We start from the raw sequence: 19,326 nt of genomic DNA on the forward strand, positions 1-19,326 counted from the left end.
AGGGAGTGCCTCCGTTCGTCACCCTGGGTAGCAAGGAGGCTTCCTCCATGCCTGTTGGGAAGAACAAGTAGTGGACAAGCTTTTAGAGGAATTTCCCCCTTGTTACCAATCTGGTTACCAAACACTCATAAGCTTGCATAGAATGCCAAGCTCTCTTGGAACACAGCTTGAAAACCAGTGAGCGGAATAAAGCTTCATTTCCTCTCTCAGTAATCTGGGAACTTTTAAAAGCTGAGTTTATTTAAACTTTAGAGCAGGGTTTCCCAAACCAGTTGTTGGGACTACAACTTCCATCATCCCTAGCTAGCAGGACCAGTGGTCAAGTATGATGGGAATTTTAGTCCAAAAACAACTGGAGACCCAAGTTCGGGAAACCCTGGTTTAGAGTAATAAAATACTGCAAATACTTAAGTTCTAGCCTGATAACTGTAGGATATATAATTTATATAGTTCTTCACATTTTTAAAAGAAACACTTAAGCAGTTCACAGGTATTACAAGCAAAGTACAAAAACTGCTATAAAATATTAGAGATAAAAATCAAAAATTATAAATACATTGCAGAACTTCCATCATTTAAAATACATTAACACAGCCAGTGACAGAACAGTTTAACCCTCCTACACATCAAAGAAGACAGTGTGTGAAACATTAAGTAGATGGGGCTTCGGGAATCTCTTTTAAGAGGTTGCTCCAGAGGGTTGTTGCAGCAGCTTAAACAGCTTGCCATGGAATTTCATGCACACTGCCGAAGGAGGGACAGGGTGCTGCATCTCTCTACTGTGCCCAGCATAGGCCTACTCACTTTTGTAGACCCAGAACAAGATGCTTTTTATTGATTATCAGCTTAATGCAACTGCATAGGAAAATGAAAGTAACCACAAGAACACTAACAGGTGGAGACTTGGCTCCAACCTATAATACCTGGAGACAATGTTTAACTTGTATCATTACCCATTACTACAGAAACCAGTTGGGCTGCCAGAGGAAGCAAAGCCCTTCCTCGTTTGTCATAGAAATGCAGGTAGCTACTACAGGAGAATCAGAACTCTTTTTAGCCTAAGAAGCATTTTTTGTGGGGCAATAACTTTTGCGGGTTCATTTACAAGGCTGAAATAATGCCCAGTTTTACACATAATTCAGAAACTCTTATTGAATAACACCACATGGAACATCTGCTTTCTGATTCAGTCACTGAGGACTCAACAGACTAGTTTCAGCTTGCCATGCTTAGGAGGGCTTTTCATTTTACCATTGTGCAGACAGGTGTGGATTGTCTTTCATCGCTAAGGTCAGGCCTGAGTTTTTAACAGTCTGAGCAGCTTCCTTTTATGGACTTAAGAGAAGTAATGAGGTATGTTCAACACTTTCTTGGATGTTAGAAATATGAGCCTCAGTGGTTAAGAGCTACTTCGATTTGATCTCCAAGAATTTTGGTGTAAAACTTGGGCAGTAATGGAGTAAAACATCAGTATTTGAAAGAAAATTTATTTTACTCTGTTTATTTTTATTCTGTCAGGACTTCAAGGGGGCTGATAACAATGAAGAATTAAAACAGAAGCTGAAATTGTATGTTGGGCAACTTACAGTCCTCCCCCCCCCTTTTCCTGTACATTATTATGAACCAGCATAATTTTTACCCCATTGAATGCAGACCTTGGCCAATCTAGGTGGGTTGCTCAAAGTGGTAGTAAGCTGTGATTAGCTTGATGGGTCACAAGGTGTTCAGGGCTATGTTAAATATGTAGAAATCTGAGGGCATAAAGCAGGGATGGGGAACTTGTGGTCCTCCAGGGGTTGCCAGATTACAACTCCCTTTGTGCCTGAACCATTGATTGACACTGATGGGAGTTGGAGTAGTATAACAACATTTGGAGAACCTTAGTCTCTACATCCTGCCATATAGACTGCCTTCCATTACTCTGATATTTCATTTTGTCATGTTGGGGAAATTCTGGGGTTCCAGACCAATACACTGGGCTGCCTGGAACAGCCAATAGAATTCAAACACTAATCATCAGTCAAACAGGAGGTCATTATTTAGCATTGCAAGGGACACTAATTAGGCCAAGGGGAAAGTGCCGCATTGGGTAGAAGGTACAGCAATATTTATACTTTAAGCATTCCTAAACAACAGCTATGTGTCCGACTAAGTCATGTGGCATATCAACTGCCTTCTGACATAGCAACAGACTTCAGCCTTACCTCCTTCCAACAGTTTCTCCTGCAAACACAATATTCACATTCATTTCCTCGACCCTTCTCTCACACATTTCAATTTTCATTCTATAATGTCAGTTTCTCCCACAACATATTTTTAGTCCTTTTTCATTGCATCTTTTCCCTGTTGACCAGTCTATTTCCTTATAATTTGTTATGAGTATCTATCATAACAAATTTTAAAAACAGATGTAAAATATATCTTTATTATGTGATTATGAAATGGGTTAGGTTGGAAATGTAAAATAAAGTTACATAAATACAACTAGAGTTAGATATTTTACTGAGTGTTTGTACTCTGTTTATAATTACTATCTGCAAGGGTCACAATGAACATCTGCTGAATATGACTTTAGTTACTTAATGAAGGGTGTTAACTGCTTGCAAAGTTAATAATCTTATTGAATTGTATTATAAGATGCTTGGGTGATAACAAAAATATTCTCTTCTAAGTTTGTATTAGAAATTGTCTAAGGAAATGACACTGATATCTGTATCTGTTTATAGTTGCAAAACTGCTCGGCTTAAAAGCATCTCTTCTCAGACAGCTTTGTCAATGTCAAGCAATAAATCTGTCAGCAGACTGAAAATGAGTTTTGAATTGGATCACAAGTTGCAAAAGTAGCATAAATGTTCCCAATGACATCAGTCTTAACTGGGTGGGTGGAGAGTGGATCAATTGCAGGTAATTTTAAATGGCCTTACAAACAAATGTCTTCAGTTATCTAAAGTACATTACTTATATAAAAATATTGTATCTTTTACTACATAAAATTTGTATACATTGGAGAGTAAAGTAAATTAAAAATTGATTTGATGTTTTGAAATATTACCTAATTTAAAATTTTTCCTTTCTACCTTATCAAGTAGGAAGGGGCAGAATTCCTTCTGTAAAGATCCATTGCAGCACTTCCCGGCGTTGTAGTTGGAAATATTGGGATAATTTGTTGACTTAACACATTTCACACAACTCCTGCCACTGTTATTGAATAGTGGTTCATAGTTCTTATTCACATCAGTAAATATTTACCAACCCAAGCCACAAGGCAGAGAATGTAAAGTCAGACTAATTAATGACCTCAGGTGAAGCACACATTGCAGGGGAAGATCTCTAACCATAGAAAAGCACTTTTGTTTGCCCCCAATCATTTTCTTATTGATGCTGCCCTGGTGAGAATTTCATGGATAAAATTTGAAAGATGCTGTCTACCACTTTTTTGTTAAACACATTGGCCCTTATATCATCAAAGATAAACTTTTTAAAGTGTACTTAAACAAAATAGGCAAGGAGAAGAGTGACATGTGACATCACAGCTTTCCCCCAGAAGACCAGACTTGGATCAGTCTGCTGGTGTAACCTTCTGATAAGCATTCGTTTCTTCATTTTAGGTATCTTCTCTTCACTACCGCCAAAAGACCTGCCTTGCCCCTGATTGTAAACACGCCAGATGTTGGGTGCCATGGCTGAGACGGCAGGAGAAGAACCAGTCTTCAAAGTTGGAGAACTGTGCCATGAGTGTGGGCAGCTCCACTTGTTGCCAGACAATCATCTTTATAACTTCCAGGATGAAGTGGATGATGAGCTCACTTGCCATATTTGCCTTCAGCCTTTGCTGCAGCCTATGGACACACCTTGTGGACACACATACTGTTTTAAGTGCCTTGAGAACTTCATGCAGGAGTATGACTTCTGCCCTATGGATCGGAAAAAACTGTCCTTCCAGCAGTGCCGGAAGTCTTCCCTTTTAGTGCGGAATTTACTTGATAAGCTCATTGTCCTCTGCCCCTTTCAAGAAGATTGTAAGCACACTATGCAACGGTGTGAGTTAGAGGCTCACTTACAAAACAGGTGTGTATACGGTTCAGTAGTGCCATTAAGTATACTTGCATCTTATCCTCTCTGGCTCCTTCACCTTTATTAGTAACTTAAAATTTTTGTTTATTTTTGGCCTGAATATTGCATATATTAACAATAGAGGGCAACTGAGCAGCATTCTTGGTTAAGAAATAGATTGCTTAACCACTAAAGTATGTTAATAGGCTATTTCCCATTTTTCAAATGTGTGTATTCATGTGGAAGTTTTCTGTTTCTTTTTAAATAATAATATTTATTAAATTTTCTATTTTAACAATCCAATAAAACCACATTAATAACATTCCAAATTATATAATAATCAAATGATCCAAATTTTATGCCAAATTATAAGTCTTTGGTTGGCTTCCCATGCCCTGAGGTTCGGGGGGTGATGATAATCTCACATTTATGCTGCTTCTCTTAATTAGTTCAGGTAGTTCCAATAAAACAATCCGATGTTAAACCTTTGTTTATTTTTAACAGCCTCTGAGTTCACCTGGCAAGCAGGTTAGATCAATATAGTACGTTTCTGTGTAGGAGTTTACTTTCTTTATTTCTCTCTTTATAGTCTTTGTACTCCGACAGTCTGTCTGTGGTGTTTCACTTTCGCTCTCTCGCACCTGTGATTTTCCACTATGACACGTCCCAAGATGGAGGAAATCCAGGTTTCTGCCAATTGTACCTGGCATATGTCCAAACTTCTTTGTTTTATCTCCTTCCGAAACAAACAAGCCTGTACTTTAGCTAGAAACCATAATTTCCATCTTCTATTCTTAAAAATCTGTTGAATGTAATTGCAAATTCATAAATCATTTCCACACAGTTAATAATTAGACCAAAATTATAACAATAATAAAATATTCTCCAGTCCTGCTTGCATACATAAGCAATCCGGCAGTCAGTCCTTCCAGGGAGATTTGCCAAGTAAGACAGCAAATACAAAGTATATAAAAAAGAAGTAATGTAGGCTCACCCCCCCTTCCGTTCCAACATACCAGTCCCGTAGTGATGGTAAACCTTCTTCCACTCAAATCCTTTGGCACCCCAGTGGCTGAATCAGTTAGCAGAGTAATTTACCTCCCCTTGCTCAGAGCATGCCCGTTAATTAAGTCCAAATTTCATCTTAAAAAGCAGGTGTTCATTGCTCATGGCAGTGGTTTGGGAGAGTTGCCAAAGAGATGCACGGTGCTTTCCATCCAGCGCCCCCTGCCCGCTCATTCCTTCTGGATTGGGAGTAGGTGTTGGGTGATCTGCGGGTGAAGCTGCCCTCCCCCCCCCCCCGGCCCTGGGGTGGGGTGGGAGGGTGATTACTCCCATCTTATCTTCAAAATATTCCGTGCAAGACAGCTCTGATGTAATGGGCAGCTGTTCATCATGGCAGCCAAACAGGAAGTCTGGAAGTTTTCTGTTTCAAAGGAAGCGGGCAGATTATAAAAGTAACTTAGACATTTAATGTCAGTATACTTGGAGAGGGTGCATATGAGGATGAACCAGATAAATAGGAGCAATTTGTGGTAATGAAAAGCAAGGCCTCTTGCTGACATAACTCTGCATCCCTTCTACCCACAGTTTTTAAATAGCAGGCTAGTCTTATGAAAGTGCCATCCTTCCTCTTTCCGGAGTAATTTTAATTCCCCTTTCCTTTCCTGACATAATCATAGTCTTATGTTATGTGTATGCACTAATGTAAACCATCTTTCTCTAAATTAAAATATTGACTAGTGAAGAAAGCTATATGGATAGTTTCAACAAAAAATGTTTTTACATTGTCAGACATATGAAGTTTTTGACTATAATCTTAGCCTCACTTCTGAGTAGACATGGTTAGGATTGTACTGTTAAGCTGCAAAGCTGCTGATGGCTCTCACAAGCACCTGCATGTGAAGAGCTGCTGGTCTAATTGGACGTTAATTGTTCATTTGGCAAGTATTCACACAACAAGCTGATAATTTCTATTATTTCTTATGGGAACATTTCTAATCCATGATATGTCTCTTCTCTATCCCTCCCTGGTTTCTGCCTGAGATCGCTGCAGCCAATCAGGAAAGGCCAAACAAAGGGAAAACAGCTCTCCTCCCTGATTCTCCAATCTCTCTCCCTGCCCCCCTGAAATAGCTGCCACCAACCAGCAAAACACAAGAAAGAAGTGGCAAACTCAAGCTGCTTGGTTATCTGAATCAGCCATTCGGGAATAATTATTTGTGTTCAGATAACAGATTTCAGATACCGAGCTTTCCAGTAGTGGAGCCTGCCTGTATTACAGCCTTTTCTCTGTAGGTTGTGGTGTGCCTATAACATTTATTTCAGTACTAGATTGTAAACAGAACCTATCTTGGGTTTAACATATATATCATACATATCATGAGCTAATAAAAAGCTAATAAAAAGAGCAAACGTGTTTTAGTAATTTGAAGGCTACATGTTTGTTTCTAGCAGAACAACATACTTTTTTCTGTAGCTGTAAGGTGTAACATAGCAGACTGGTGCTGATACAGCCAGCCAGACTGAAGACTGTCCAGATGGCAATTGAGTTAGAATTTCAGTACTGTACTGTATGTCTGAATGTTACTTTTAAAAAAAGTTAATTTTTTTCTGATATAGTGCACACTCAAAAAAAATCTTTAAAAAATACTAAAACAATTCATAATTTGTAAAACAGCATTGCAAACAAAGTCCAAAAATTTAAAATATTCTAATATTTTGTCCTCAATCTCTTAATTTTATAAAGAACAGATAATGTTTTGGCGAACTAAGACCTTATTAACTGTTTCTAATTAGGATATGTATTTAATGAGCCCTGTACCACTGCTTAACTGATCCAAGAATGATTAAGTGGTCTCCAACTAAGTTTTACTCAGAGTAGACCTAATGGACCTAAATTAGTCACATTAATTCATTTGAATGGGTCTACTCTGAGTAGGATGTGCATTGGGTACAACTCACCCTTCCTCAAGCTGGTGTGTGGACAGCTTGGTATTCTGAAAAAAACATTTTTTAGATGTTTCGATTTAGTGTTTGTTTGGCTGCCACCCTAGGCAGCTTTGGAAGGAAGAGCAGGTTATACATCTAATAAATTAATAAATAGAAACGGTAGTTCAAGTCAGACTATCCTGGAAATGGGCCATGGATTTGTGACTTTCCTCCTTCCTTCTCATTTGGCTTAGCTCTTATCATATTTAACACAAACAGTACGGTAGTTTGAACATTTGTCATCTCTGCAAGCTAAAAGTGAAGCCAAGAGAGAGTAGGATGGAAGAGAATGTGTGAGACTGCTGCTAATTTGGCTTTTCAATTGAGCCAATGGGTTATAAATGGATAATCTATTTACATTTAAGACTTAAACCCACCTGGTACCACCTGGTAAGGTAAAGGTAAATGGATCCCTGACCATTAGGTCCATTTGTGGATGACTCTGGGGTTGCGGTGCTCATCTCACTTTATGGGCCGAGGGAGCCGGCGTACAGCTTCCGGGTCATATGGCCAGCATGACTAAGCCGCTTCTGGCGAACCAGAGCAGCACACAGAAATGCTGTTTACCTTCCCGCCGTAGCGGTACCTATTTATCTACTTGCACTTTGACGTGCTTTAGAACTGCTGGGTTGGCAGGAGCTGAGACCGAGCAACAGGAGCTCACCCCGTCATGGGGATTCGAACCGCCAACCTTCTGATTGCCAAGCCCTAGGCTCTGTGGTTTAACCCACAACACCACCTGCGTACCACCTGGTACAAAGTCTCAAATAAACATGAATAGTTACGCTTCCTCTGAAACATGGTTCTCCTAACTAAATAGAGTGTAGTTCTTATGTCCTTCTGAGTCAGTATCATTGGGGAGTATTTTCGAAGTATATGGCTTGAGGATATTGGTCGTAGTGCTTTGTGTTCTCATGATGGAGCTCTAGAGTTCATATATTTCCGAGAGAGTAAAAATGCAGACTTTCCCTCTTCACAGAGCTGTAGAATTAATAGTGCAGTGAACAGAATGCAAAATTAATAGTGTAGTTTTATGCTATGCAGAAGCAAGCTCAATCAAGTTCAGTGAGTCTTAAATTCCAGGTAAGGGTGCATAGGATTACAGACTAATGTGCTCTCTTACTGGTATTAGGTAAGCCTCTCTGAAGCCATTGGGACTTGCACCTAAGTGAGCCTCAATTGACCTGTGTATCAGTGTTCCAGAGATATCAGCTGGCCAGCGTTGGAAGCTGGATGCTATGCTAGATGGACCCTTGTTCTGATTTAGCAGGACTCTTCTTACATCCTTAGCCATTGCAACTTTTGGTGTCCTTTCACACAGACACTTTCTGGTATGGACTTGAAATCACAGAATTGTAAAGTTGGAAGGGACCCTGAGGATCTTCTAGTCCAACCACGTGCAATGCAGGACTTAGCAGAAGGCTGTCTCTTTTAGTCACTCACATTCTTGTGTCTTTTTAGATCTTTTTCTTCTCACATTTACTCAGCTCAGAGTTTTAAGTTAGAGTATGACTAAGCTGGAATGTTTAATTATGTATTAACCTTAGGAAGAAACTGAAACCCAACAGAAGCAGCAGGGAAGGGGTGGGCTGTAGGGAAACGTTTGAGTTGAGGAATATGGATGCCGAGTCAAATACAAAGCTAGCAATACACTAGCTTATGGATTTGAGGTAAAGGTAAAGGGACCCCTGACCATTAGGTCCAGTCATGGATGACTCTGGGGTTGTGGTGCTCATCTCGCTTTATTGGCTGAGGGAGCTGGCGTACAGCTTCCAGGTCATGTGGCCAGCATGACAAAGCCGCTTCTGGCAAACCAGAGCAGTGCATGGAAACGCCGTCCCTAGAAGATGAGATACTTCCTAGTTAATTTTTGCCCTAATTGTCAGAACTTAAATGCACACTAATGATAATGCTTGGCAGCATCACTGATAAACCAAAGAAAAAAGGAGGGATCCTTATTAACATAAATGCAAACTTAGTACCAACAAGTCCTCATCTTGACTCATCAATGTGCAACCCACCCCCCAAATACCCCTAAGCTCTAATGCATCTGGGAGTCTAAATTTGCTGTCTTGTTCATTCCTTGGCAGACCTAGACAGAGCTTAACCTTTGGAAAAAAATCTTTGAACTAAGCAAACTTAAATAAATGAATCACTGTAACCTGTTATATAATTGACTTGACAGAAATCATTAGAAAATATATGGGACGTACAAAGCACCTCTTGAAAACTAAAGTCGTGGACTACCAATATGCTTAATTCACAGCAATTCTTTTGCTCTTCTTGAGTCCCAAATATTTGCTTATGCATTAAAAGATGTATATATTGTAAATAATATACAGTGCTTGATTAGTAAACAAGGGAGCAAATGAGAGTTACTCCATAGCAAATGAAAGTAACACCTTTCTCTCTTCTCTGATTTCTTAAATTTACGGATTTATTTAAGCTGACAATGGCATCTGCATATTGGATAGGAAAACTATGTGAAAGCAGCCACCCCACCCATCTTGTTGGTGGAAACTGTGTGGTTGTCAGAATTTGTGGTGCTTTGTGAAGTACTTACATGTCCCTATCATAATGGTGTGTAATGGAAGATACATCTCCTTTCATAGATTTTTGCCTTCTCATGCAGGTGTCCTGGGTTCAAGAAGTTCAAAGCTCATCTTGAAAGGAAAAAGAACCCTCGCCTCAGGTTGAAGGGAGATTCTCTTTCCAGACAGGAAGCGAGTACTATAAAGGAGCCTGAGATATTGAACGTAGTGTCATCCCTTGTTTCTGGAAGTTCAATAGCTGCAGTGGTTTCCCTGGAGACACCGGAACCTGGATTGATTAATCCAGCCTTTGATGGGAGTGAAGAAGGTATGCATTCATCTCTCAGAATGAATTCTATGGTCAGAGAAAGCAAGTCTGCCTTTGCAAAAATTATTTTGAGTTTTCATTCCATCTGATAAGTTTGCAAAAATTCATTAGTTTGTGGTAAAAGAGTTGAAAGCCACAGTTTTATAAGCAAGGCTGCTCAAATTGTGGTATAATCAGACCTCGGTTGTCGAACGTAATCCATTCCGGAAGCCTGTTTGGTTCTGGAATGTTCAACAACTGAGGCGTGACTTGTGATTGGTTGCAGGAGCTTCCTGCACTCAAGCGGAAGCCATGTCGGAGGTTTGGCTTCGAAAAACATTCAAAAATCAGAACATTTACTTCTGGGTTTTCAGCGTTCGGGAGCCAAAAGTTCCAAAATGGAGGCGTTCGGGAGCCAAGGTTTTACTGTACTGGGGGCAGAACCCAACTTTCTAAGAATCTTGACTTTACAGTGGAACCCCGGGTTATGCACATCCCGGGTTGCGGACGTTCGAGTTAAGAACACTTGCAACCCGGAAGCATTTCCGGAGTGCACGCAACCCCCGGATGCGCAGAATGCTTCTGCGCACTTTGCAGATGCACAGAAGCGCTCAAATCGCGGTACTTCCGTTTTTTGAGGGGGCGTTTGTGTTACGCACGCCCGTGTTACGTAGCGCGATCAGGAATGGATCACGTGCATAACACGGGGTACCATTGTATTTTTTATTTTTTTAAAGGTAAGTTGCAAGGATACATGTTTGAAAGTGTATAGACAATGCATTTGAAATCTCAGAAGCCAAATAAGTAGCTTTGTAGGATTTCTAGTCATTTGTAAGCAGGGATTCAGTGTCTTACATAGATTTTTACTCTCCTATGAATAATAAAACCTAAATAAGAGGAAATGGTCAAATCTGCCCATTTGCATTGTTTATATAGATTGCATAGTTCAGATTTTCTTAGTGCAGAAGTTTAAGTGTAGAATACATAGCCCTGTTTATATAAGTTTCTATTTTAGTTTATTTATTTCTGTCCATAATAAGCACAGGTGCTGATGATTGTACTGTATTTGTACAATACATATCCACAGATGAACCAAGGAGAGGAGACAAAAGTGCACTTTTGGAAACATCCTGTATAGTTCACTTTTGTTTCTGTTTTGCTAGGAATAAATGAAAATTAAGTCTTAGGAAATGGAAAGTTATATTTATTTTGCATACTGGGCTGTTCAGAACCAGTGAAATGGGTAGCCAGTATTTAAAATTTCTAGATTTGATGTGCAAGTGTGTCTCCTTTGTCTTCCCACTCCCATCTCTGATTCTCACTTTCAGATTTACCCCAAAGAGCCAGTCTTTTAGCAGAGACAAGTACAATTGAAATTCACCGAGAAGACCCTGAGGAAGAACTTGGGATGCGGATAGTTGGGGGTAAAGACACCCCACTTGGCAACATTGTTGTCCAAGAAGTTCTTCGGGATTCAGTTGTTGCTGCAGATGGAAAAATAGCGCCTGGAGACCATATCCTGGAAGTAGGTTTGATATAATTAAAAGGCTTCAGAGTAAAATTACAAATCAGTTCCAGGACATTAAAATGAAAAATCATGTTTGAAAATTAGTTTGCAAGGGGAGGAGATATATGGGAGCATTTTGAAAGTCTTTAAACTGGTGTAAAGATTTGGAAGAAAAGAATATCCACTATAATGAGAATCTATTCATTTAAATGGATATCAAACTATCCTTAAAATGACAAGTGGCAAAACACTAGGATTGGATGGATTCCCCACTGAATGGTATAAGACATATATAGATATATATATTGGCACCAAAACTTCATTAATTATATGATGAGATATTTTGTCAACAATATTTAATCAAGCTTACATTACAGTTATTACCAAACCAGATAAAGACCATACACAATGCACAAATTATTGCTCTATATCCTTGATCAATGTTGATACAAAGATCCTAACAGTGATTCTAGCAAATAGAATTCAGCAGGTAATAGCAGCGATTATCAAGAGTGATCATACTGGCTTTATAAAAACAAGATAAACTGCAGATTATATTAGATTAGTGGTGGATTTGGTAGCTCTAAATAAAAATAAAGCCCATTTGTAATCACATCACTAGATGCTGAAAAGGCTTTTGACAAAATCTATAAACAGTATATGGAAGTAGCTTTACTTAAATTTGAATTTCCATTGGATTTCATAAAATGGATTAAAGTAATGTATGAAGCACTTACATCGAGTCAAAGTGAATGGTATTATGTCTACCACTTTTCCTCAGGCCTGAGGAACCAGACAAGGATGTCCACTCTCACCGTTGCTTTTTTTAAACATTTGCTTAGACCCGTTGGCTTGCACTATTAGACAACATTGTGAGATTTACAGTGTAGTTCATAATACATTCAAATATAAATTAGTTTTATTTGCTGACAATATTTTATTGTTTATTTCGAAACCTCAGACTAGCATTCCCATTTTGATGCAAACGATTGATGCTTTTGGTAAAATAAATGGTTATTCTATTAATTGGTCCAAATTGGAATTGATGTCAGTAGGTCAAAATCTGATTACACATTCTTTCAAGGAGTATCAGTTCCGGATTTGTTCTGAATATATTAAATATCTAGGCATCCTAATACAAAGAGATATAGTACAGATAGTTAAACTTAATATAAATTAATTAATAAAAGAGATTTCTTCTGATATAGACAAATGGGAGTCATTGAACCTTACCCTTTGGGTGGCGCTGTGGGTTAAACCACAGAGCCTAGGGCTTGCTGATCAGAAGGTTGGCGGTTCAAATCCTCACAACGGGGTGAGCTCCTGTTGCTCGGTCCCAGCTCCTGCCCACCTAGCAGTTCAAAAGCACGTCAAAGTGCAAGTAGATAAATAGGTACCCCTCCGGCGGGAAGGTAAATGGCATTTTCGTGCACTGCTCTAGTTCGCCAGAAGCGGCTTTGTCATGCTGGCCACATGACCCGGAAGCTGTACGCTGGCTCCCTCGGCCAGTAACGCGAGATGAGCACCGCAACCCCTGAGTCGGACACGACTGGGCCTAATGGTCAGGGGTCCCTTTACCTTTACCTTTAATGCTCTCAAAATGAATATTATTCCCAGATTAATATATATTTTGAGAGGACTTCCAGTTTTTATGTCTGAATCATATTTCCAAAAGATAAACTTCCTGTTTAGGAAATGCCTTTGGGGCTCAACAAGAAGAATATTCTTGCTGAGAATGCAGTTACAAATTAAATAAGGCAGTTTTGAAATTCCAAACTTGGAACTATAACATCATGCTTATTTACTGTCATGTATTAAATTCTGGAAACCCACTGTTGGTTTTAATTTACAAAATGTACAAGTTATTATTAGAATGGGAAACAAAAGATGAACTGGTAAAATCAACTATGATTCACTGGGCAAGAGATATAGGTCATAATATAGATATGAGTGCATGGGAGAAACTATGGAATTTTTTAAAAAAATACAGCATGTTACACATGAAAATAGTTAAGACTTACTGGGATATTATATATAATGAACTGGGAGAAAATGTTTCAAAAGACATTTGTTAAAAGCCCAGAAACTTTTATTTTAGGTATAATAGACATAAGTGTATTTAAAGACCAGAAATCACTTTTTATGTATACAGCAGCAGCAGCAGCAGCAGCACAAATGGTATATGCTCTGAAGTGGAAAGAAGATACAATACCAACAAAGGAAAAAATGGCAGATGAAGTTAATAGAATATATAGATATGGCAAGATTGACAAACAGAATAAGAGACCAGGATGAAAACGTATTTAAAGAAGAATGGAAATGTTTTGTAGACTATTTGAAAAATTAAAAAGTTAACAGTAAAAGAGTAAATTCAGCAGTAAGAATTGAGATATAAAATTGAGAAAAAGAAACTATTGGGGAAATTAGAATATGTAATGGAAAATAAATTAATAAAATGAACCATGGAAGGGGGAAGGGAAGTTGAAAATAATTGTGTGTTTTATATTTGGATTATTCTTATTGCTTCAGTTGTAAAAAGGGAAATGATAAAAAAATGAAAGAAATTATTGAGGAAATGAACTGCTCCTGTGAAGGGCCAGCAATCTCCCTGCATTGCTTTTCTATATTTTCTTTTTTTTTCCTGGAAGAAGGGAGGGGCAGGATATCATAGTATAAGGCTCTTTACCAAGTAGTATAGTGATCAACTCCTTGTTTTTATTTTCTTCCAAGGTGAACGGTGTCAACATTAGCAGCGTGACCCATACTCAAGCTATCTCCTTACTGCGTCAACGCTGTGCTGTGTTTCACTTCATAGTACTGCAAGAGAAAGGGTTTACCACCAGAACTGGGCAACTGGATTCCAGCCGTTCAGTAAACCAGGAAGTGATCCATGTTACCCTTATAAAGAGAGACCGATCTGAACCCCTTGGCATCAAATTGATCAGAAAAACAGACGAGCCTGGGATTTTCATTCTGGACCTTCTAGATGGAGGCTTGGCAGCCAAAAATGGGAAACTTAGTCAGAATGATAAAGTTCTGTCTATAAATGGCCAGGATCTAAGACAGGGAACTCCTGAAGCAGCTGCACAGATAATCCAGGTAACTAAGTCACAGGTGGGGAATTTTGGGCCTGTTGTTGAATTTGGCTCTCCAGATTGCTTTACAAAGGTAAGTGTTGTATTTGTTGCCATGGGCACTTTTTGTCTTTGGCCCCCAGAATGTTAACCACGAGGGAATTCAGCACTGGCTGTAAAGGGTTCCCCACCACTTGCTTTAAGGAGTGCCACAGTCAACACTCTAATAACCTATTTGAATTTTCAAATGTTGCAAGAGGGAAGCCTTGGTAATATGAAAAGATCTCTTTCCCAGACCTGCAAGTGGGATCTTTTTATTGATGATAATTGAACCTGGTTTATTTACTATTTATTTTTAACTCGCACAACAAAGCAGTGATCTGTCTCTTCCTTTTGCAAACGTTTGGAAGTTCTGTCTTCAGCTCGTTGTCTTTGCATATACTCTATGTATAGACACAGAAATAAAAATAAATTAATTTCACAGTTTGCCCCTCTCATTTCTGTTTTAATGCAAAATACCTGTCAGCTATACAAGCGAAGATTTTAAATTAGTGCTTTCTGTTGAATATTTAAATCAATCCACTCTGTCTGCCCACTTTGCTGCAGTGCTGTCCTGTGCTTGATATGTCATGTTTTACTATTAGATAGGCATTGATTCAAATATGAGTAAGCAAGTGTTGTCTCCTGGTTTGTAAACCATAATTTGGAGGGAGGCAGTCTTGTATCTGCACTGGAACTTTAAAAGAACCTGGCAGCCAAGTGCCAGACTAACTTCAGCATTCATATTATAATTATATTATAATATTGTTGGCATCTTTCTCAAGAGACAATGGAAGTGTGTGCCATCGGGGGCAAAGTCAAACTGTTGGAGAGTTACAGCTCCTGTTGTGGCTGTAGAGACCAGCATGGAAGAGACATGTTTTATTGCAGGTGGGGCAGATGAAGGTGTCTGGTTTTGCTGGGGCAGATACGCCATGATGTTTCTTCTCTCTGCATTCCTCCCAGCCATCATTTCTCCTTTGGTTTTTGCTGTCTGTCTCCAGGCACTGCGGTCATCTGCAAGGGATTCCCATATGGTGGAATTAATGTTCCCAACCTTCATGTCGCATCACATTTGCAGACATCTTTATAACAGAGTTGGTCTGCCAACAGGCCTGGTACCTGAGGCCAGATTCCTGTAAAACATAGCCAGTGCTTCCTGCCCCCCAGGGGGCACTCAAGGGTACACAGTACCAGCACTTCTATTTTTATTGTTTAAAAGTGTGGCACTTACCGTAACTACTTCATGATGAGTACCGGCAACTAGTTTTCTAGAGAAAAAGCACTGAGCATACCATTGGAGATCCTGCCATCTTCCATTCTATGTACATGACCAAGCCAGCTTAGAAGAGCACATATTTGTTTGAGACTCTGTCTCAATATATAATATGTACGTTATAATATACAAATTACCTATTATAATTTTTCTAGTGACACACTGGAGAGATCCTGCAAATTTTCTTGCTTGAACATTAGCATTTTAAGCTTCTTTCCTTTTTGGCTTTCTTGACAGACTTGTGAAGCGAGAGTAAACTTTGTTGTTCTCCGTCAGTCTGGTGTACAACTCCCAGAAACACTTGAAGATGGCAGCACATCAAACACCAGCAGCAGTAGCAGTGGGGGAAGCCCAGTGCACCATCACAGAAGACCTGAACAGAATCATTATCGATGGAAATCCAATTATCAGAAGGTATTGGTGATTTTAAGTTCTGGTTTTGGGTGGGGATTGGCTTGATTCCTTTCCTCCTTGAGTACTGAGTATTATGCAAATAGCACCACCAGATAAGAGAAAAGGCCAAACAGTGAGTGATAAAATATGGGTTTATATTAAAAACAAATCCTTTTTTTAAAAAAAAAAACAACCCATAGACTCATTTATTGATGAAACCCCTGTGTGTTTGCCATAGCATCTCAGTGTTCCATTGCAGAAAATTCCAGAGCATATTCTAGAGGACATGCTTGGTTCATGAAGGTCACATGGCCTGTTGGGCCATGCTGCTGTTCAGTTTTAACTGAGAGTATGGTCTTCAATACTAGTAAAATGGGTCAATAAAATTTTATCAGGGTTCCTGATTTATCAATACAGAAAGGTTATGTGTAAATCACCTTGAGATGATGGTTTAGAAGGTGATTAATAAATTAATTGTAGTAGTAGTAGTAGTAGTAGTAATAATAATAATAATAATAATAATAATAATAATAATAATAGAGCATTGAACATAGGAATGGGGTGTTGGGGATGGGACTGGCACATGTGCCCCTACCTCTTCCCCAAGCACACTTGAATAGGAGTATAAGTTGGCTTGGAAGTTGTTTTTGGCTTGAGGAGGATTGAGAGTGCTTAGATTTGGTTAGATGCCAACCACCAGTTAGGGGGAGTGTGAAGGTTCTTTATCAGGCATCCCCAAACTCGGCCCTCCAGCTGTTTTGGGACTACAATTCCCATCATTCCTGACCACTGGTCCTGTTAGCTAGGGATGATAGGAGTTATGGTCCCAAAACAGCTGGAGGGCTGAGTTCGGGGATGCTTGTCCTTTACCAAAATGAAGTTTCTCCATTTGGATTGATGTGGAGCAAATGAAGATTCTTCCTCAGTTAGAAGCTAGTGGAAGGTGTCTGGAATTGGTGAAGGTAGGGGAGAGAAAGGATCCTGATGGGAAGATGGCTGCTTCCTCTAAAGTAGCCTATGTAGGTTAATAAGAATAATAAGTGAGAATAGGGTTGAATAGCATAAGTAGGACTAGAACAGGTTGTGTTTATCATCACCTGTTTAATTACATATAGCTGTTGGCCTCAATAGCTTCATAAGTTTTGGAGTGTGTAAAAAAGATCTGTTACATTTACTGTATTTTTGTTGTTGGTTAACTGTTGTAAATACCCACAATATAAATTGGTAAACACCTGATTATTCAATCTTTTAAATGTGGAAATCCAGATTGTAAAAACCTCTAATGCTATTCCACATTGCTAAAATGCATTCTAAGAAGGATTTTCAAGATGTTTTAGTTGTTCCAAAGAGCAAAGTACATTTCTAAAACAAAGTAATGCTAAATTCCATTGCTCCCTATAGATTTCAGGCTCCCCACGCCACAAGAATTGTACTTTGTGATTATGCTTTGAGTGTAGACGATTAATACATTAATCTTGAAACCTGCCACTCTGACAACCTTTATAGAAACACAACCAGATGCTCTCCCCTCCTCTTGTAAGGGGAACTTGAATAGAGTGTCATTCTGATGCCAGTCCCTTGCAGATTCTTTTTTGTTTAAACTGTCTTATGTGTTAAAAAAAAATCTTCTTGAACTGGTTGAGAACCTTTCATGTGGTTTAATTTTTCAATCAAGTTCTTTATAGTTTGATGCTGTCATAAAGCTGTTTGTGCAAGAAATTTATCTTTCCTATATTCATTTTATTTCATTCCTTCCTCATGGCCTGACAGGATGATTGGACTTTTTAAAACACTTTTTTCTTGAGTTGTATAGGGTGATGTTGGTTAATTTGGGGTTAGAGGTATGATTTTCAATGGTGCTCCATACTGACCTGCCCTCACATTGGTTGTAACAATCATTACCATTAGCACCATAGTATGTTGAGAAAAATCTTACCCTAAATGTGACCTGAAAATGTTAATTGGAACTTGGTAGTAATTGGGTTTGTTCACACTGCAGTAGTTTAGTGCTATGTGCACAAGCCGGAACAAAACCATGAAAAGCCTTGCGTTCATACTAGCATTTAGTTTCATTTTCACAGAATCCCAATTAATGAACCAAAGATTTTGGTTTAAAACAAGCTGGTCTTAACAAACCAACTTCAAAGCATGGCTAAATGCCAGCCAAGTGCTTTCCACTGCATGGGAGAGTAAGTGGGAGGGCTTCACTGTTAGACAGAAAGGCACTAATTGGTTTTGTCCTGTAATTATTAGTAGGAATCTGCAGACGTCCCTGTAGAATGTGATCCAAAAGCAGTTGCAGTTTAATCACTATGTGATTGATATAGTTGTCATTTTCTGTTGCTTTTCCTATATTATATTATATATATATATATATATATATATATATCCCAAATTTTGATTACGATTATTGTTCATTCATGTTGGATCCACACTGCCTGACTGCTAAAACTCTTATGACTTGAAGCACATTTCCATTAAATAACACCACAAAAATCATGTGTATGCTGCAGAAATACTATAGCCAGTTACTACTCCATGCTGTGCACACAAGGGCAAATATGATCTATTCATTCAGTGCATTAAAATATTGAGTAGCCATATGTAGTATCATCTGGGGTCCTTTTGCAATTCAAACAAGCCTGGTTGAAGGTGGAAACAAAGTGTGCATCCCCAATGGTTTCTTCCCACCCATTTCCCATTCTCTTTAGTCATTTCATCACACAGCCCTTAAGCCCTTAAGGGGGGGGGGGAGAGCAGAAATAGCAAAAAGTGGTGATTCCTTATCCTAAAATATCAGGGTTTTTAAACAATAGCTTCATGGAGTTATTTCTCCCCACATCCTGTTTTTTGCTATCCCATTAATATACGGTACATGCTGTTATTTCTCTCCATTCCCCTCTTTCAGGCACTCCCTCAAGGTTACCTCAGCCAAGAGAAGGTAGTTAACATAAAGAAGGAGCCAAAAGAATCTCTGGGAATAACCATTGGAGGTGGAAGAGATAGTAAAAATAAACTCCCTATTTATGTAACTAGCGTACAACCTGTTGGATGCCTCTTCAGAGATGGTAGAATTAAGAGAGGTAAGATGCTTTGGAGCACCTGCTTTTTAAATTTGGTACATGGGCTAGCACAGGGGTAGGCAACCTAAGGCC

At 39.0% G+C, this 19,326-nt stretch overlaps 1 protein-coding gene across 1 annotated transcript in view; it reads left to right on the forward strand.

Moving 5' to 3' along the window:
• LOC117040073 (ligand of Numb protein X 2-like) overlaps positions 1–19,326 on the forward strand; it is a 39,794-nt gene that overhangs the window by 15,599 nt on the left and 4,869 nt on the right. The window contains exons 2-7 of the mRNA XM_033137618.1: positions 3,609–4,068; positions 9,677–9,903; positions 11,211–11,407; positions 14,120–14,488; positions 16,016–16,192; positions 19,080–19,254. Coding sequence (XP_032993509.1) covers positions 3,668–4,068; positions 9,677–9,903; positions 11,211–11,407; positions 14,120–14,488; positions 16,016–16,192; positions 19,080–19,254 — 1,546 coding nt within the window. The 5' untranslated portion in view covers positions 3,609–3,667. The remainder of the gene's footprint in view (positions 1–3,608; positions 4,069–9,676; positions 9,904–11,210; positions 11,408–14,119; positions 14,489–16,015; positions 16,193–19,079; positions 19,255–19,326) is intronic.

The sequence above is a fragment of the Lacerta agilis genome, chromosome Z (genome assembly GCF_009819535.1).
Source record: "Lacerta agilis isolate rLacAgi1 chromosome Z, rLacAgi1.pri, whole genome shotgun sequence".
In the NCBI taxonomy this organism is placed as follows: Eukaryota; Metazoa; Chordata; class Lepidosauria; order Squamata; family Lacertidae; genus Lacerta; species Lacerta agilis.